At 41.4% G+C, this 18,614-nt stretch overlaps 1 protein-coding gene across 2 annotated transcripts in view; it reads left to right on the top strand.

Annotated features, from left to right (window-relative positions):
• ACVR2A (activin A receptor type 2A) overlaps positions 1–18,606 on the top strand; it is a 68,566-nt gene extending 49,960 nt beyond the window's left edge. For both annotated transcript variants that reach the window (XM_063340660.1, XM_063340659.1), the window contains 7 exons: positions 5,312–5,455; positions 6,784–6,927; positions 8,631–8,776; positions 9,792–9,906; positions 11,116–11,254; positions 13,708–13,838; positions 14,809–18,606. In XM_063340660.1, coding sequence (XP_063196730.1) covers positions 5,312–5,455; positions 6,784–6,927; positions 8,631–8,776; positions 9,792–9,906; positions 11,116–11,254; positions 13,708–13,838; positions 14,809–15,003 — 1,014 coding nt within the window. In that variant the 3' untranslated portion in view covers positions 15,004–18,606. The remainder of the gene's footprint in view (positions 1–5,311; positions 5,456–6,783; positions 6,928–8,630; positions 8,777–9,791; positions 9,907–11,115; positions 11,255–13,707; positions 13,839–14,808) is intronic.
• Positions 18,607–18,614: the final 8 nt, after the last annotated feature.

Raw genomic sequence — 18,614 nt, 5'->3', positions numbered from 1 at the left:
TTTCAATGGCCAGAAGTTTATTTTCACTTGTATTAAATTACTGATACCTCCTGTGAAACTACACGTAACTGCAAACTGCTAAGTCAGAAACTTGGTCATTATTGCTAGGCTTTTAAATCGAATATTGAAAAAGTCAAGATTTGAGTTGTAATATGAATGCTCCATTTCCGTTGTGTCTATAGGTCTCTAATTAATAGCTGAAATGTCTTGTTAAAGTAATTTAGAACTGGAAATGGTGCCGTTTAAGTATTTTCCTGAATCACAGAGTGGCTGGGGTTGGAAGGGACCTTTGGAGATCATCTAATCCAACCCCTGGCCAAAGCAGGGTCACCCGAAGCAGGTTAGACAGGAATATCGTGCATCTGTAAAGGCTTATCAGAGTTCCTTCTGTTTGTAACACTGTTTTGCTTCAAATGGCATAATCTCAGTTAGGGAAGTAGCTGAAGGATCTTGCCTACAAGTATCAACTTTATTTCTATTCCTTTGGGGAATAGGTTTGCAATGTATGATAAAATAGAGGTGGAAAAAGAGAAAAATGGTTGCCATTTAAAAGAATTGCAGCTTGATACAAGCCACAGAGTCAATTTTAGAATAATTACAAAATTAAAGTATTCTGACTCCTTTTACCGTAATTGGATCTTAACTTTCCGGAGCATCTGGTTGAAAATGAACCGGTCGCAAACTGGAAGGGGAGGAAACAGGCAAGATAGTCATCAGAGTCTTTCAATGAGAACTTACCCACCGTAGTCACAATATCATCTGTAGAATAAATGTAACCAAGCGGAAATATCGCACCATTTAACAAAGAAAACTTGCGTGTGCTCTGGAAGTTTGAGAACTTGTTTATATTTTGGAGTCAGGAAAGAAAAAAGCATCTATGTACAGCCCCGGTCAGATAATTGGTCTTTTTTTCCCCTTTGTTGTACATGATGAATCACCTGATTGAGTTGTCGTATGAGACGTGACTGGAGAGAAATTCAAGTGCTAACGGACTCTGCTGGGGCGGGTCTTTAAACAGTCTCTTCTGTTGGTCATATTTTTAATGGATTTGTAGTTTCGTGTTTGTTAAGCTTCTGCCTGATCTCGAGAACCATTCTGGAAGACACTAAAGGAAACCTATTTCTGGAAGTTCCCATTCTTTAATGAATATTTTCCCTCTGTTCTTTTTCCGGCGTGACTAGTATGTGCTACCTGACAGCTGACTGCAACTCCCAGCTATAAAACCAGAACCAAAGCTGAATTATCAGAAAACCAACATGATTTTTAAAATAAATAAATACAAGCTTTCTGGCAATACAGCATATTGCCTTGATTTGCTGTGTGGTCAAACCAGCACCAGAATCAGTCCAAGGGAAGGGACGGGGAAAGCTCGGGAACGGGAAATTGGGCCCATATATTTTAACAGCTGTGGCAAGCTGTTAGACCAATATATCCACATTATATCTGTACTCGCATTATATCATCAGCCTTGGCGCCACAGAGATGATTTTTAAAAAGCTATACAAAAATAATTACGCCTGTGGCACGTTAAACATTTTTGCTTGGAAGTAGAGCAAGTTGAAAATACTGTCCAGGAATGTTTCTGGGTAAAAATAGTACCTGTCGTTTTAGAGTAAATGCCTGTTGATTTTAAGAAAGTTGTTTAAAAAAAAAAAAAAAAAAAACTGGAAAACTATTCTTTTTAGTTATGTTAACAGAAGGCAATTATACTTTCCGGTTTAAATCAGGATTTGTTTTGATTTGTGTGTGTGGGTGTGTGTTGCTTCTTCATAAGAACGCCGGAAGTTTTGACTTCATAGAAATGTTTCAGCACGAAAGGGAAATGTGCAGGGAACCACAGGAGGCTGCTATCTAAGGTAGTGGGAAAATATTTTGAAATGCCACAATTTTCTAGGAAATACAAAATTTGAGTACATGAAAAGCATTGTGGTCTATCTAATGTGAAAGTAAGAAACACGAGTTTTCACTGGCTGGTTTTTACTGAGGAGTTAATGCCTTCTCTCATGTGATAGACGCTGTCGCTTTTTTTCATCAAGTCTTGGAGGAGTATTAAGCGGTTGTTTCCTTGGTGGTTGAGAAAAAATTCATAGGGTGTGCTTCAGAATACTGACAGCTTTTTTGGGTGGAGGGTATGGGAAGGAAGGGGAGTTGTTCTAGCCACTAAGGCAAAGTGGCGTTTGAGTTTACTTCCCACAAATTGTTCTCTTAATTTAGGCAAGTCACGAGGTTCACAACTTTAAAAACTTCTCTGCCTGATGTTAAATCCCCAGATGCTGCACAGCGCTCAGGATTCTTAAAAATAACAGGGTTTTTCTTTCCAAGTTAAAGTAGGCTTTTGTGAGTAAATTTGGGCATCTTGTTTCTAGTTTCATTTCTAACTGTAATTATTACAAATGGAGGACTGTGATTTCCCTGGTGCCTGAAATACTCCTAAAGGGCTTTGACATTGAATGAAAGGCAGCATGAGAGGGAAAACGTAACCCTTAAACTTCATTTTCTGTATTGTTGTTTGTCCGCTTTAAACCCAGAAATTTTGATGTAGCAACTCCAGGCATCTATCACTGGCATATTTGTGAAAGGATTTCATACTTTCTCGAGGATAGTATTGTTGCGTGTCTCTGATCTGAGTTTCAAACATTATATTTCCGTTTACAGTTATTAATTTGTGGAATTAGGTTACAATTTCTTTAAATGGCTATAAATCTGCCTCTCTATGAAACTTGTTCTTTTTGAAGGATGTATTTGTTGCTTCATAAGAGAATGTTTTTTTTTTATTCCTGCGCTTAAACTACTCAAAACCTGTGTTGGATACAGAAGCCCTTGTCTCCATTCTCACAATAGTAAAGTATACTTAAACCCACAGTTGTTCAGAAAACGTGTCTTTAACATGCACGAGATTTTTTTTATGTTCCTAACTGAAGTGCTCAAATACATAACTATTGAGTACTCTCGTTATTTTGTAGAAGCAACTACTCCAGTGTTTTTCGTTCTTTAAAACAGCATTACAGTTGTGATGGGAACAAATAAAGACAAGCATATGTTTTGGAGGCTTTTTTGAACAGTAGCCTTTAGGTGGGTTTTTTTTGTTGTATTCTCAGTGTAGAGATCGTTTAAAAGCGATACCTACCTTTCATTTCTATGTTTCATTCTTTTGTATGTAATATTGAGACTTGGGGTACGGTGTTGTGGTCTCCACAGACCTGCAGTGTCACGAAAAGCAGCCCTTCACCCTCACCCCCTCCGTGATCCACCAGTTTATCCCCGCGCTGCTGTCATTGACATCGGCAACTCTCTGAGCTAATTTGCACTGAGGAACAAATTGTGTTTTAAACTAATTGGGGGAGGAGGGGGAGGAAGGTGGAGCTGTATCTCGTGGTGACAGCATTGGTAAGTCTGCTTGGGGACCACTGCACACCAGAACTTACTTATTTTACTGCAGAAAACAGGGATCAGGCAGAAGAGCTCACGTTTCTCTGGCTCTGTGTGTGGGGTGATGTTCTGTGGTGCAGAGGCATTTGTTCGTGGCAGGGATGAAGCTTACGTACTTGCATTCCTGAATGCTGGAAAACTTCTTGAGCTGAAAAATGTGCAGGTAGAGTTTTATTGAATTCAAATAAGTATTTTAATGCAGCAAACATATTACTGAACTATAAACTTGGTGAAATTTATATATGTTTCTAACAATAAAAATACGTATTTGGTTTGAATAGTTTTAAGCAGCTCTCGCACATCTCTATCAGTTGAGAAGAATTTGTTAATATTTTTCAAATTAAATTGTACTTGGAAGGGATGTCCTGAAATGCAAACCCATAAGGTGATTGTTCCAACGAAATATGCCTCAATTAAGTGAAACAATATTTACTTCCCAGCAAGTACCCTCTGAAAGCTGGATCTCAGAATAGATTGTACTCATAAATTTAAGATCCAGTCTAGTTAAAGAATACAAAGTGATCATACACAATGATATTAGGACAGATTATACATTAATTAAAAACAAGCTAATTTAACGTGGTAGGTTGGAGAGAAAAGGACAGCCCAGAAAGAAGCTCATCTTTGGCAATAAAGTTGAAAATGTACTTGTTATATTCGGATGCTGTGTATGATACAGAACACGTAAGAGATGTAGAAAACAGAAAATGCAAGGTACTCACAAGCTGTCGCATTTTCCTTCCCGGAAAGGGAAATTGTTCAAATGCGTAGTGAGGTTGGTGGTTACACGGACAGCTGCGTGGAAGCTCTCTCTCACTTGCTGTTGTACTTCCCAGCTGGTGCTTTCGTATTTGAAAAGGAATTGTTGGGCTGCCCCTCAATAAAGTACAAGTACTGTAAGATATGACCAGATAATCTCTTAAATTTAATTCCAGTTCTGTTTGCGGGGTGCCGCCAGGTACTTGCGTCTCAGTAACATGTTGTCTAGCCGTGTTAGCAAAAGTTGGGAGCAGTAGAAGAGAACCAGCAGGCTGAAGGTTCCTCATACCACCATTCATGTGGCTTGGAAGTGTGATTGTGGAGATTATGGTGTTTGGTTTCCTCTGCCAAACGTCTGCTCTGTGCATGTGGTTCGGTGGTTTCTGAATGAAAAAAATGTTCGTTATGTCCTGGAAGACCTTGTAGTGGAGTGGCCTGCCTGTGTATTGGTTTGTGACCTTATGTCCCCAGTAAGCAGTGGAGCTTTTGAAGTGGAGCTGTGCTGGTGTCGGCTCGATGGCTGGTGAGAGCTGAACCAGTGGGTGGGAACTGCAGAGTGAGGGGCTTTCCGTCAGCTCAGCGCTGCTGCCCCAGCCCCGGTTGCTGGTGGACGTATCTTCTGCTGCTTCCCACCTGACGGCCCAGGGCCTGCAGCGACAGTCACGGGGAAAGGGACTTTGTGGCTGGGTGGGGTCAAGTCACCAGGCCGTTGAGCTAAGGGATTAAACAGGTCACATGTTACATCAAACCAACCAACCAATCCTTCAGTGTATTGAAGGTGCTCATTTTAATTGTCATTTCAAAAAGTAACAAGTAAAGCTTGGTTATCTTTACTCCTTAATTTCTGCTGTGCTTGTACACCTGGTTAGACGGATTGATTCAGTAGCCGTTGTCACGCTGTTGCTTGCACATGAATTCTGAGCATGTTTTACAGTCTCGTTTTTCTTTCCTGTGGAAAAGGGTTGCTGTTTTGTTTCTGGTTTGTTTTGGGGGAATTTGTTGCAAGGAGGGTGGGTATGTGATACCAAGTCTCTTCAGGTTCACAAGCCTTTATTTCTAGTGCTGTCATCATAGATAGCACATGTAATAACAAAATTAATCAATGCTTTTAACCCGATTTCAGGATCCTGGGCCACCACCACCTTCACCGTTGATGGGTTTGAAGCCATTGCAGTTGCTAGAGATCAAAGCCAGGGGGAGATTCGGATGTGTATGGAAAGCTCAACTGCTAAACGAGTACGTTGCGGTCAAAATATTCCCTATTCAGGTAAGCAAAAGTTCTTAGTGTCCGGTGTTGCTTGTGATGTTGTAACGCTAAACCAGCTTTTCCTAGCCCCAATATGGGGGTTTTATTTTAGAGAATTTTCAACATCTACTGTAAATCTAGATAGCTTAAGGAAATTCTTAAATGCAGGAAATGTCTTGGGCTGAAAAATGTGCAGGTGGAGTTTTACTGAATTCAAATAAGTATTTTAATGCAGCAAACATATTACTGAAACATGAATTCTGTGAAACTTTTGTATGTTTCTAGTAATAAAAATACATATTTGGTTTGAATAGTTTTAAGCAGCTCTTGCACATCTCTCCATCAGTTGATGGAGAGAATTTGTTAAGCTGGTGTTAATATTTTTCAAATTAAATTGTACTTGGAAGGAATGTCCTGAAATGCAAACCCATAAGGTGATTGTTCCAACAAAATATGCCTCAATTAAGTGAAACAATATTTACTTCCCAGCAGGTACCCTCTGAAAGACATATTTCAGGATAGACTGTACTCATAATTTTAAGATCCAGTCTAGTTAAAGAATACATAGAGATCATACACAGTGATATTAGGATAGATTTTACATTAATTAAAAACACCCACTGCTGCTGGAGGTGAAGAAATGTGCTTGTGTTGCCTGATGATTAACCAAGTGGTGACTTGCTGAGCAAATACATCTGTAGGTTCTTATTCTACTAGAAATAGCATGTATTTAGGCTGGTTTCAGCCATCAGCACAACAAATGAAATCTGAGACACTGTTCGTTATTTTTAATGAAGGAAAACCTATTTCCCTAAAATAGGGGAAAACCCTATTTTATGGGCTTTTTGTAGATTAATAAAACATAAAAATTGAATCATGCTCTTAAGACTAAAGAAGTCGTAATAATTTGCAGACTCCAGTGCTAATCTACAGCTTTGTGTTCCCGGTTCCTGTCCGTGATGGTCGATGTTGTTTTCGATACCTGATGTTTGCTTACAACAAACTTAAGCTTTTCAGATAGTTTTCCACTCTACGTGAATATGTAATATGTATGAGGAAAGACAGCTTTTCCTATTTCTGTATCTGTCAGGTCAGTAGTTTGTAGCATAAAAATAGTCATTAGGCTAAACATTTGTAACTTTAAAATAGTGAGCTTCATAATGTTAACAGTATAGACCATGCTTTCTTTCCTTTAGATAGTAAATCCTGTATTGCCAAAAACCCCCTAGTTTTTAATCTACAGGTCATTTACAAATGCACAGTAAATTGTAGGAGGAAACTTCTATCAGGGGAAAGTACCTCTTATTATCGTGGTATGAACTTGGTTTGATGTGTTCCCTTGTTTAAAGGACAAACAGTCGTGGCAGAACGAATATGAAATCTACAGTTTACCCGGAATGAAGCATGACAATATCTTGCAGTTCATCGGCGCGGAGAAGCGAGGCACCAGCATCGACGTCGATCTCTGGTTAATCACAGCATTTCACGAAAAGGTATCTTTAGTTCTCAGTGTTTCTCTTTTCTAAGGTTATGGTAGAGGAAGAACAGCCTTAAAACTTGTCATGAATGTGAACTTTTAGACAGTTAAGACATAAAATTTAACATAGTTTTTGCTTCCTCTTAGCTTATTTCTTTTCATTGGATACGAATTTGTTTAAAGTTATTTTCAGCCAGCTGAGAAAGTTGTCATCAGTTGTTACTTAATAGAGGAGTTTTAGAAAACACACACATTTATTCTACTTTTTTGCTTTTTAGAATATGTGGTTTTGAATATCCCCATCTAAAACCTGCCTGGATTAAACAAACTCCATCTTGCAAAGATTGTGGTGTTTTATTTTTGTTTCCCGTGTGTTAGCTCATTTGTCTCTATAAGAATGAAGTCATCTGTATCAATTAGATTGTGACAACCACAATAAGGCACATAAGTGTATGTCATTAAGAATATGTTCACGGTTTTATTTTGTCCACTTCGTTTTGGTTTTTTTAATGCATGTGACTGTCACAAATGGAAGTATAAAGAGCAAAAAGAGCCCTGAACTTAAACGTAGCACTGGCATGGGCAGAGAGGCATGAGGACGATGGTACCTGTAGCAGATCTAAGAAAACACAGATCTGTACAATATGGGTATGCTAATGCTTTAATACTTCCAATATTGAATGTTATATTCTTCATTCTGGCATTTTTGTCCCACTTATGCCTCTGCTTTAATAATTTAGAAGACTAAAACTATCCAACTAATGAAAATTTTTGACAGATCTTCATGATCAAATAGATAATCTCAAACTAGTTTGTCTTTTGAAAGGTATTGCCATTTTTGTTTGATTTTTTTTTTTTGTCTAAGAGTTTTAAAAAAAACTTTTTAACTGTTGGAAAGATGGCACCTGAGGTGACCCTGATGGAAAACACAAATTTCTTATTTTATTTTTAAAGTGTAGCCTCTACACTTTGACAGTGCTTTGTTTATTTTTCCCTTTTGTGTTGGCTTTTTACACAGTGATGTGCCACGGTGACATCTCACAAACTGGATAATGTGCAAATCCGTGGAAAAAAATATATAGTGGGCTGTAGGAGTGAGTTTGAAGAGAAGAGCTTTATGTTGACTAGATTCTAGCTTTATCTCTTTGTATTTACTGAAAGTATTTATTTCACGCTGAAACTGTAGTGTGAAACTGGTGTTGACTGTTGCTGGTCCGTAAGAAAAGAAAGACTTAGACTGTCCATGGAAGGTCTCAGGGAACGGGCACACACAGCTCAGCAGGATTCTTGAAGGTGAATCTAACCTGTCATTTCCTGTGCCTGGAAGGTTATAAATCACCCTGGTAAAAGCAGGCTTGGCTTTGTAAAGAACTTCAATATCCTAAGTCTAGCTCCCCTTTCTGACGCTGACCGTTAAGCGTAGTTCATCGGCAGGTGCCACCCAAACTGGAGTTCATTGCGCTGTTTGCCATTGAGGTGATGTGGAGATGCATCTTGATCCTGTTCACGGACTGGAGATGATGCTAAGGTTAATGCTGTGGTGTTTAAACGAGCAGCTGATTGCATATGTATGTGTGTAATTATACGGTCTGTCAGAAAACGGAGAAAGGCAGATAGGCATATCGTGTTCTTTAATGATGGAGGCCATCTAGAAGTTTCCTTTATGAGTAGATGAGAATTAAATTGATGCTGTAATTGTTTTTCTTTTTTGCTGTGCAGGGTTCATTAACCGACTTCCTCAAGGCTAACGTGGTTTCTTGGAATGAGCTGTGTCACATCGCTCAAACTATGGCTCGAGGCTTGGCTTATCTTCACGAGGACATACCAGGGCTAAAAGATGGACATAAACCTGCCATCTCACATAGGTAGAGTATATGTAAAATAGTCTCAGGTGACGGTTGGTATTTAACGTTGAGGTAAAGGATATGAAGTGTGGATGGATCGGAAGTGTATTCACGTAATTGCTCTGTGATATCTTCCTTCCATCCATGATTGAGAGCCTCGTAAGAAGGATCTGGGCAGCCTAAGCAAAAATCTAGCTGATGGCTTGTAGAACTTGGCATGGTGATCGTGGTTAATACAATAAATTCATTTTTATACAGTTAGTTATTTAAGTATCCTCTGCAGTATATGAAATAACTGGCATTGTAGCTATTTGAAACAACTTGAACGCTTACGTATGTAACTTTAAATAATAGTGGATGCCTTCAGACAGAAACATGCTGTAAGTGTTCTGTCTGTTGTGGAGTGTAATTGCTGGGGGTTTAATGAGGCAGGTACGGAAAGCTATTAATAGGAGTAGGGAGCTGAAAGGATATGGTAACCAAACTCGAAGATAGGTGTAGAGAAAGAAATGCAAATTCTGCAGAATTTGGAATTTCGTGAGCTGAACTGCTTGACCGATGGTAAAACGTGGGAGGGGGAGCGGTGCGCACGGGGCAGATGGAACCCCTGGATCCAGTCCAGCATCTCTTGTTTCTGCGGGAAAATGGGTATCTCCTTGTTAGAAACAATCGAGAGTCATTTTTCAAATTGTTTTCTTTCCTATTATTTAAACAAACAAAATGTAGTGGTAATTAAAGCATGCAGTAACTACATTTTTATTCTATTTCTGTATCCTACGTGTTGTATCATGTGCTTAAAACTAAGTATAAAATGATAATTCCAGTTGCTGTCTCGCATGTTTCCGTAAGAATAAAGGTGTGCAAGTGTATTTCTAGGTTTTATCGTTATTCTTCTGCTGTTCAAATGGACTGCTTCTTTACAGTTTTCTTGCCTTTCATATTATAATGTTGTTTTATTATGTTACTTTTTCCTCAGAACTTTATGTGCTATTTCATGTTCTAGATCTCTAATTATTTTTTTTCCTTAATTTGAAAGGGACATCAAAAGCAAGAATGTGCTGCTGAAAAATAATCTTACAGCTTGTATTGCTGATTTCGGTCTAGCTTTAAAGTTTGAGGCTGGAAAGTCTGCAGGGGATACACATGGACAGGTAAATACTGATTTTTATTTACATAAACGATACAACTGTTACCTGCATGTGAATGGAAGTGGATAGTTTAGGCATTCCTCGTGCACAGGATACTTTATTATTGACCCTGTTTTCAGGGACCTTTAAGGAATGCGGTAATTCATGCTTTCTTCTCTCAGGCTAAAAATTAAACAATTCTTTAGATAATTACAGATCTCAGCCTTTCTCCCCCATTGCATTACGTGGCACCTCTTATTTTCATCCTTACTAGCGGATTTGGACCAAAAAGAGCAGTCTTGCTGTATTTTATTGATTGGTCTGAGAGACTGTTCAGGGACTGAGGAGTGGTACTGGCAGCCACTTTCTAACCTTCTGATCTGCCAACAGTGCCTTTCCTGAAGTGACACCAGTGTGTGACACTTGCTGTACAGCACGGAACTGGTTTCGTACCATGTACTTTTAAAATAACAAGCTTGAGCTTAGAGCATTACAGTTTCTGGAAAATGAAATGTATTTATTTTAGGCAGAACTTCACAGTTTATGGTTGAGTGACAAAATCCCCACAGTAAGATTATAAACCCCCCAGTAACGCTGCTTAAGAGAAACAGCAGTTACCATGGAGGTCTAAATAGTGGAGCAGATCTTGTTGAGACATCGTACAAGTTCTGATTTATTTGGGTGACATAATTTCATCGTTGAATGTGGCCAAAAAGAAGGGGTATTTTCATTTAACGGCCAGCTTTGTCTAAGTGATTTCATATAACTTTCTCAGTGTAAATTGCACTTCAGTAGCTAGTCTTCCTTTGGTGTTTTTATTACTGCTGCTGTCATGGGAAGAAACAAGCAAGTTTCACATCCTGTGTTAAACTGTAATACTTCTTCTGACATGAAAAAAAAGCGTAGTGGCTTTCCTGTAATGTGGAAGAAGACAAGGAACAGCAGTGACAAATATGTTGAATTATTATGCAAATGTGTTACTTTAAAATATATTCTGGTTTTCCTAAGTGTCCTTTATAGCGGCCAGTCTACATGACTGTCTCTCATTCCTCTTATCTGTTGGATATAAGCGTACAAGATGTAGCCCTACGCAAGGATAACCATGGCTAGCTTCAATCTTTGACAAAACACAGTACTCATCTACGGTGTTACTGTAATCGGCACCAGCTGGAGTGGGAATTGTGGTCGTGTTGATTTAGTGTACAAATCTGTTCTCCTTTCCTGTCTTCCCAGGTCGGTACACGCAGGTATATGGCTCCCGAGGTACTAGAAGGTGCTATAAACTTCCAAAGGGATGCGTTTCTGAGAATAGATATGTACGCCATGGGGTTAGTCCTCTGGGAATTGGCATCGCGCTGTACCGCCTCAGATGGTAAGCAGCATTTTTGGTCTCTGGCAATACTTGATGTAACTTGTGAGAGGTGTATTTAAAGGAAAAAAAAAAATTAGAAGGTAGATTCTATGTCTGTAATAGTTTAGTAAGGTTGGTAGTCTTGTAGGGAAACACATGAAGCAGTAACATCGTGTAGTCACTTGATAATTTAGTCTCTTCAATATCTGGCATCCCAGGCAAAAATTTTCTGATGCATGGCTACCTCTTGCATTTCTTATCTCATCATGGTAAAGAAAAGAGAGAATTACTATGGAACTCCTAACCTCATACGATTGATTTGTTCCAAATTCAGCCTGACGGTCTCGTTGCCAATGAATTTAGCCTGAAGTATTGCTTCCTTTCATAAACAAAAGCTCAGATTAGACTAACCTTGGTCACAAAGATACCCCACCAGCACCTGCTGAGAAAGGGATGTCTTCTGCTGCGCACCTCGGCATCAGGATCCGACCTGCCGTTTAGTGCTGCCTGTGGGAGATGTGTGTGAACCCTTCCCAGTGTCAGAGATCTCTTCCCAGTGTGCTAAGGGGATACAAGGCCAAAAGACCTGAAGAACTTTCATAGGTCAACATGTTATTACAAAGAGCATGGAAGCAGTTAATAATCTTCTAGCTGCTCTTGAGCATCTGCAGGAGACCACCTTGGCCCGTCCTGGGTCGTGGTGAACCGCTGTCAGTGTGTCGGGGTCAGCTCTCTCCGGTATCGGAGATGTAGGAAAGTCCCTGGTTCTGGTTTAGCCACAGGCACCAGAGTGAATCTGCCATCCAAGTTCAGTGCCTCCCTGCCCTCTGTCTCTCGCTGTCCCTAATGTAACATTGGTTCAGCTCATATAGGTGTCAGGATTTCTAATTAATAGTTAATAGCTTAGAGATGGAAAATACAGTAACGTCAGAGGCATCTGCAGCTGATACTGTGGTGGCTATGGGTCCACCACGGTTGTTTTTCTCAAAGAAACCATTGGATCCAATTTTTAAACTATCAAGAAAAGATATCGGATACCCTCTTTCCAGTATGCATACTATTCTTTAAATTCTGTAAACAGAGGTCTCTTTTGGGTGTCCAGAGCAAGTCAGGATTAATGAAGAAAAAGACAAAAGACAAGGCTTAAAAACGTTCGGGAGAAAGTTGCATTTTTAGTGCAGTCTTTAGGGCAGCTGAATTCAGCGGAGTAAATCTGAGGGTTTCAGTGGGGCTAGTGATGCCGTTTGTCCTAAAGCTGCAGCGGACGGACACCCATGGAAAAAGCCGAGACGTGGGAGATTTCAGCCGACCACGCGTGGCTGCGCAGAGCGGTTCTGCTCCAAGTGGTGTTTTTCTGCTTCAGTCATTCCTCGCGGAGCAGAAGCCACTGGGGAGATTTTACCCTTTTAAAAATGTGAAGCTGTTTACTAACAGGATCGACACAACCTCGCACAGGTCTCTGAGGCAGCCCCACGTTCTGTATCGATTTTTCGTGCCTCGGTGTACTGTAAAACATACCTAAATCTTACTGGGAGCGTGCGGTAGGTCTCTCTGGCAGGTGTGGTGGTTCTTCCAGGCTGTAAAGGAGACATCGGTGAAGGAAAGCACCTTCCTCAGTCACAGCTTTGTGTAGCTCTGCAGTCACGGCTGCTGTTTTTCTCTCTGCAAATCTGTTGGGGTTGGGTTTATTTTTTCCAGAAGGCACCTGCTGTGTTTCACGAATCCTCCTTGGCCTCCTCTGTCCCGTACCCTTCAGCTCTTTTGGCTTCCCCTGCCTCCTATTTCAGCCCTTTGATCTGAGAGCACAAAATATGTGTTACAGTAACGTATAATTAGATGATCTGTAGCTCTGTAATCTATAGTTGAGGATACAAAGTTTGTCCCTCGGATTCCGTTAAGGACAGCTGTTACACTTAGCCTTCGACACAGGTACTGCCATCCTGGGCTGTGGGGACTGGAGGAGGAAGCGTTCGCAGAGGGATGCGGCGGTTGCTATCACGAGCTGGCTTTTTGCAGTGCACGTGGCATTGCCAGCGTTCCCAAGTGGCGCTGGGGCACTGGTGACCAGACGCCCAGAGCGCCAGCAGGCTGGGGAGCGGGGGAGGATTTGTCTCACCAAAGCTCTGCGGAGGTGGAGGAGGCAGCGGAGAAGCTGGCGGATGTGAGAGCCTCCCTCGGCCCTTGTGCTTGGAAGGTTTTGGTGACAAAGGAGCCAGGCCGGGAGCTGTGCTCGGCTGCCACACGCAGCAGAGCAAAGGCTTCTACCTGCTGAAAATGCTTCTGCTGCTTCATTAAAATCCTAATTGCCGCTTGCTGCTAACCTGTCGTGGGATGAGCTTTCAATGGCGACAGAGAGCAAACTGCTCCCTAAGATTCTGATTATGGACTACATTGCTAAGAGATTGTTCTTATTTTTTTTTCTTCTCTTTTTTTAAAGCAAAATTGGTGGTTTAACTTTTTTTTTTTATCCGTAGGCCCAGTAGATGAGTACATGCTGCCATTTGAAGAAGAAATCGGCCAGCATCCCTCCCTGGAAGACATGCAGGAAGTTGTAGTTCACAAAAAGAAGAGACCTGTTCTAAGAGAGTGTTGGCAAAAACATTCTGTAAGTAATTACACACCCACGTGCTTCAACGTTCTGCCGCGATTTGGGTTTCAAATTCTGTTAATCCCGAGTTGTGTTCGTGATACTGTCTTTTTGGAAGAATTCGATAATTCTGGCAAGAATCAAATGGCCTGTAAACTAACACGTTCTTAGTCTTAAAATGTTCTCTCTCATTGGGAGTGATGTGGAAGTGAGTGATCTTTTTCAGTGAAAGAGGATATTCTTGAGAGTTAATTCTGAATGCACGTGTTAAAAATATATGTAAGAAATATTAGTCTTGATTTCCTACAGAAATGCTACAAACTGACCGTAGTAACATGGGTAAGAAGCGTTGTCTGAGAAATTTCTGGGATCAGTTCAGGAGGAGTTGTTTTCCTGCTCTAGTTTGTGGCTGGAGACTTGCAGTAACGCCGCTGCTCATTCCTAGCACTGGTTTTATTTTGCTTTTTGTCGTTTTCTTTTTGGTTTTTAAAAAAGCGGGTTGTTAGGAACAATAGATGACGCTGTCTGTCTGCAAGAAAAATGAGTGCCTGTTACCATCTGCTCCTTGCAATCAGCGTCTTGCCGTATTAGCTCGGTGTTACTTGGGTGAGCAGTTAACTGCTGTCAGACAGAAATCCCCTTTTCTGCCGTTTGATTTTCATTGGAGTTTCATGTGGCGACTGAAGAACTGAACTTCTGCGGTGAGAGCTTTGCCAGCAGACTGTAACTTCGTGTGGTGAAAAGGATTTGCTCGCTGCTGTCTATATTGTTTAAATAGTGCAAAATAAGTAAGATGTGAAGCCGAGCATTGCACGCTAAGTGCCACAACAAATCTGCCACGGCTTCCTCTTTGACAGAAGGGTTAAAATTTTGATAGATGTACCTTAAAATGCAGCTTGTTAGGAGTTAGAATTGCTTGGTGACGCCACCTTCATAGGACTTGCTGTACCTCTGCGTACGGTGATTTTCACTGGGCTGTTTCTCGCAGGGAATGGCGATGCTTTGTGAAACCATAGAGGAATGCTGGGATCACGATGCGGAAGCCAGGCTGTCAGCGGGTTGCGTAGAAGAACGGATTATTCAGATGCAAAAATTAACTAACATTATAACGACAGAGGACATCGTGACTGTGGTCACAATGGTGACAAACGTTGACTTTCCTCCCAAAGAATCCAGTCTATGATAGTTGCACTGGTCACGTACCTGACCGCCAGGACTCTTCGCTGGAGCTGCTAAAGCTGACGGATGCTCACGTCGTTACTGTTTTCTGGGTGACAAGAGCGGTAAGTCTCTCCGGAACATCATCACGAGGTGGTTTCCCTTTTTTTTTCCCCCCCATTCCTGCTCCCCAACATGGATCCATGAGACTTTTGGCATTCCCTGCTTACACCCGAAGGACGTGTGACCGAGAAACGATACCGTGCTGTTAAGGAACTTAAATGAAGAATGCGGACCCGCACCGGCTAATCAGGCGTTTTAAAAACTGACATCAGATTTCTTAATACCTGTCAGAAGAGACTAATTCCTTAAATGAACTACTGTTATTTTTTTTAAATCAAACATTTCATTTCAGATTTAAAAAAAAAAAAAGGGTAACTTGTTTTTATTGCATTTGCTGTTGTTTATAAAAATGACTATTGTAATGCCAATATGACACAGCTTGTGAATGTTTAGTGTGCTGCTGTTCCGTGTACATAAACAAAAGTAATCAAGTGGGATATAGCAAAGAGGCTTCCAAGTATTACTTAACCTCCCTCAACAAGGTATACCTCAGTTCCACCTCTGCTAAATTATGAGATTGACAACACTAACGAAATTTGAATAATAAATTGATCCATGTTTTGTAAATGATGTATTTCAAATTCACTGTGTTATTTAAAAAGGGTAAGCTATGCTTCATGCCAACAGTAAATGGCCATTCCTAAAGCAGTGTTTTTAGCCTTTTCTTGTACTAGCTTGTTGTGTATAAAAGAAAAAAAGAAAGTGCTGTTTATTGAAACAAAATTTTCCTTCCTCTTTTAGTTTAAAGCTTTTCTCTTACCTCCATTTCCCAGAATCTCTCATACATTTATTTAACTGAATACTATTTAGGTTTGCTGTGTCTGAGGAATATTTGAAAACTTAAGCATGACTTTTTTTTTTTTAAATTTTCTGTGAGCTATGACACTGGAAAGCTCTGATTTCTTGTTCTTTTTTTTTTTTAAAAAAAAAAACAAAAGTCTTTTTCCTATTTATGTTTGTGACAAGGTCTGCCTAGCGCGTTCTGTTTCACTAAGCAGTGGCTTCTGTATCACTGTTTCAGGATCAGCTCAGGAAGCTCAGTTACCCCCATTCCTTCCTCTCTGCTCCGAGACTTGCAGCTTCCCTCTGCTGACAGCGTCGGTGCCATCTCATCCGAGTCCTAATTCACGTCTGAGAGACGTGGGGTTATCCCAGAATCACACGGAAAATTCTTGCCACAGATTTCAGATTATAAATGCTTACAAATTTCAGGGATGATTTAGTTAACGCTGACAACTCAGAATATGCAATGACTGGTTAGAGGTAACGAATACAGTGGCCGTAGCACAGACGCGCAGGAAATGAGGAAAAGCAGTGACATTGCTTTCCCAACTCCCACATTCTCTTGAGTTTAGGGAGCGCCATGCCTTCTCTTCTGCTTACAGAGTGACTGGGAGGTAGGTGCCAAAGTGCTTCTCCCAAGTACTGTTTCACTGCGTTTATTTGATCCTTTACACAAATTTCCAAGGAAAATACATTTTTATAAAGCTCGGGAGTCCAGAACCGCCACTCGCTGGTAGTACGCTGCGTGTTCTCGCGTTTTTTTTTTCTTTGGTTTTACACCCATGTGTTCAACGTCTTTGGAAAGAAGCTTTTAACGTTGCAAGGAGGAGCTCGCTGTCAGTGTTACCTTGATAACTGACCTGTACAGCCAGGAGAGACCCTCGGTTTTACGTGTGAACTTTCTGGGAACAATAAGAGACGTGTGGGATAACCCAGAGGCTCTCGGCAGGGAGGGAGTAAGGCTCTGGCAGTGCCAGTGTGGTTGTGGCTGGTGTCTTGCTGTTGCTCACCTTGGTGCCCGAGGAACCTGCTCTGAAGGGTGGCTGGGGCTGTAGGCGCAGCTCGGTGGTGGGCGGCTTGGCTAGAAAAAGAAAGAAATCTTAATTTTTTGGCCGCTTCTTTTATTGACACTTTTGGTTTGCCTCCATTTTTAATCCAGGGCCCTGAGTTAGTGCACAGCAGGACATGAACAAATCCCAATCCACTGGTACTTCCCTGAAGAGCTCCATGCTCCCCGGGAGCTGTAACCCCTTTGTTAGCAAAAACGGGGCAAACACAGGTGGTTTCATAATGTGGTGTTCGTGCAAAAATTAGTCACGTATAAAATGTGCATCACTTGGGTGTTACCCCTTAAAACCTCTGCTCCCGTGGGTTCTCCCAGCCAAGCCGGGGGGGACTCCAGTGTGGCTCAGACACTTTGATGCCACAAAGGGCACGGGGCACCAGGGAAACTTGTCTGCATGTTCTGAACCTGCCCTTGGATGCCCCCGATGCTTTAAATATTGTCCTGCTCCCAGCTGCCTGGCTCTTAACAGCGTGGTTTAGCCTAGCTGTGAGAAGGATGGTGATAGCATCAATGCTTTTTAATTGGTAGAAATAACCCCCCCGGAGCTGTTGTGGCACAGCTGTTCTCGCAGGGCATTCCGAGGTGGATTTTTGTTTTACTTGTGGAGCATTAAGTGTGGAGGTTGAGGAGATGCCTGAGCCGCAGCGCTGCATGTGTCACCGAGGGCAGGGTTCTAGGAGCGATGCTGGTAGAAACCCTTTGGCATTATTCACCGCAGGCAGTGACCGCGGTCCCTTCGTGTCCCGCAGGGGTGGCAGGTGGGTGCGAGCTCCTGTGGCTCTGAGGGACAGCTGGTCCCTTGCTCTTAACTTCAGCTTGAGCCTGCTCAAAGGCTGAGGCAGCTCAGCTTCTCGGCCTCCCCAGGTTTTTACTCTTTCCGTTGTGTCAGGGAGGGAGACGTACCTGTACCGCATCCTTTGTCCCGTAGCGTTTTGGAGTGGAGTCCGTGCCTCTGAGCTGCTGGAGTTGTTGGAGTGGTGCTGTCACTGGGGGCGGGATCCTGGGACTGCCCCGCGAGGACTGAAATCACCGCTTCTACCTTCCCTCTGACTGAAAAAGCGGGTGTAGTGTCCAAGTACCAACTTTCGGTGCGCTAACTAAAATGTAACCAGACAGTAATAAGACATTTCCTGTTCATATTAGCATTTGACAGAAGAAATAGGGTCACCGGTTGCTCTTTTTCCAGCTTCTCTTTTTTAAACCTTTTTTAATACATTTACTTTTATTAGGAACACTTGGTACAAAATGCAGAAAGCTGCAATAGACGTTCACGGGCAAAACGATTCAAGTAGCATCCTTGATGGAACATCATTTACCTCAGATACTCAACCAGCAGTACTTCTCTTTTTTTTTTTTTTTTTTTTATTTTTTTAATGCCGTTTCAGTCCATATACTATTCGTTACCTCTCAAGATTTTGGTAAGCAATTATTTTAACTTTACTCTTTGTATTTGTCAGTGTTTTGGGCACAGGTTGTTGTACTACTGTCAAAAGGTACTTGCTGTTTTTCTGCAAGTACTGAAAACAAACCAACCCCCCCTTCCCCCCCCCCCCAGCCCTCAATAAAGTGATTGTTAAATATTGTACAAATACAAATGTATACTCTTTCTCCCCTATTCCCCCAGAAAGTTAAAATAAAAAAATGTGACTACTATGACGTGCATC

Source organism: Chroicocephalus ridibundus, chromosome 7 (assembly GCF_963924245.1).
Source record: "Chroicocephalus ridibundus chromosome 7, bChrRid1.1, whole genome shotgun sequence".
Taxonomy (NCBI): domain Eukaryota; kingdom Metazoa; phylum Chordata; class Aves; order Charadriiformes; family Laridae; genus Chroicocephalus; species Chroicocephalus ridibundus.
This window is presented reverse-complemented; position numbering and strand designations above follow the sequence as displayed.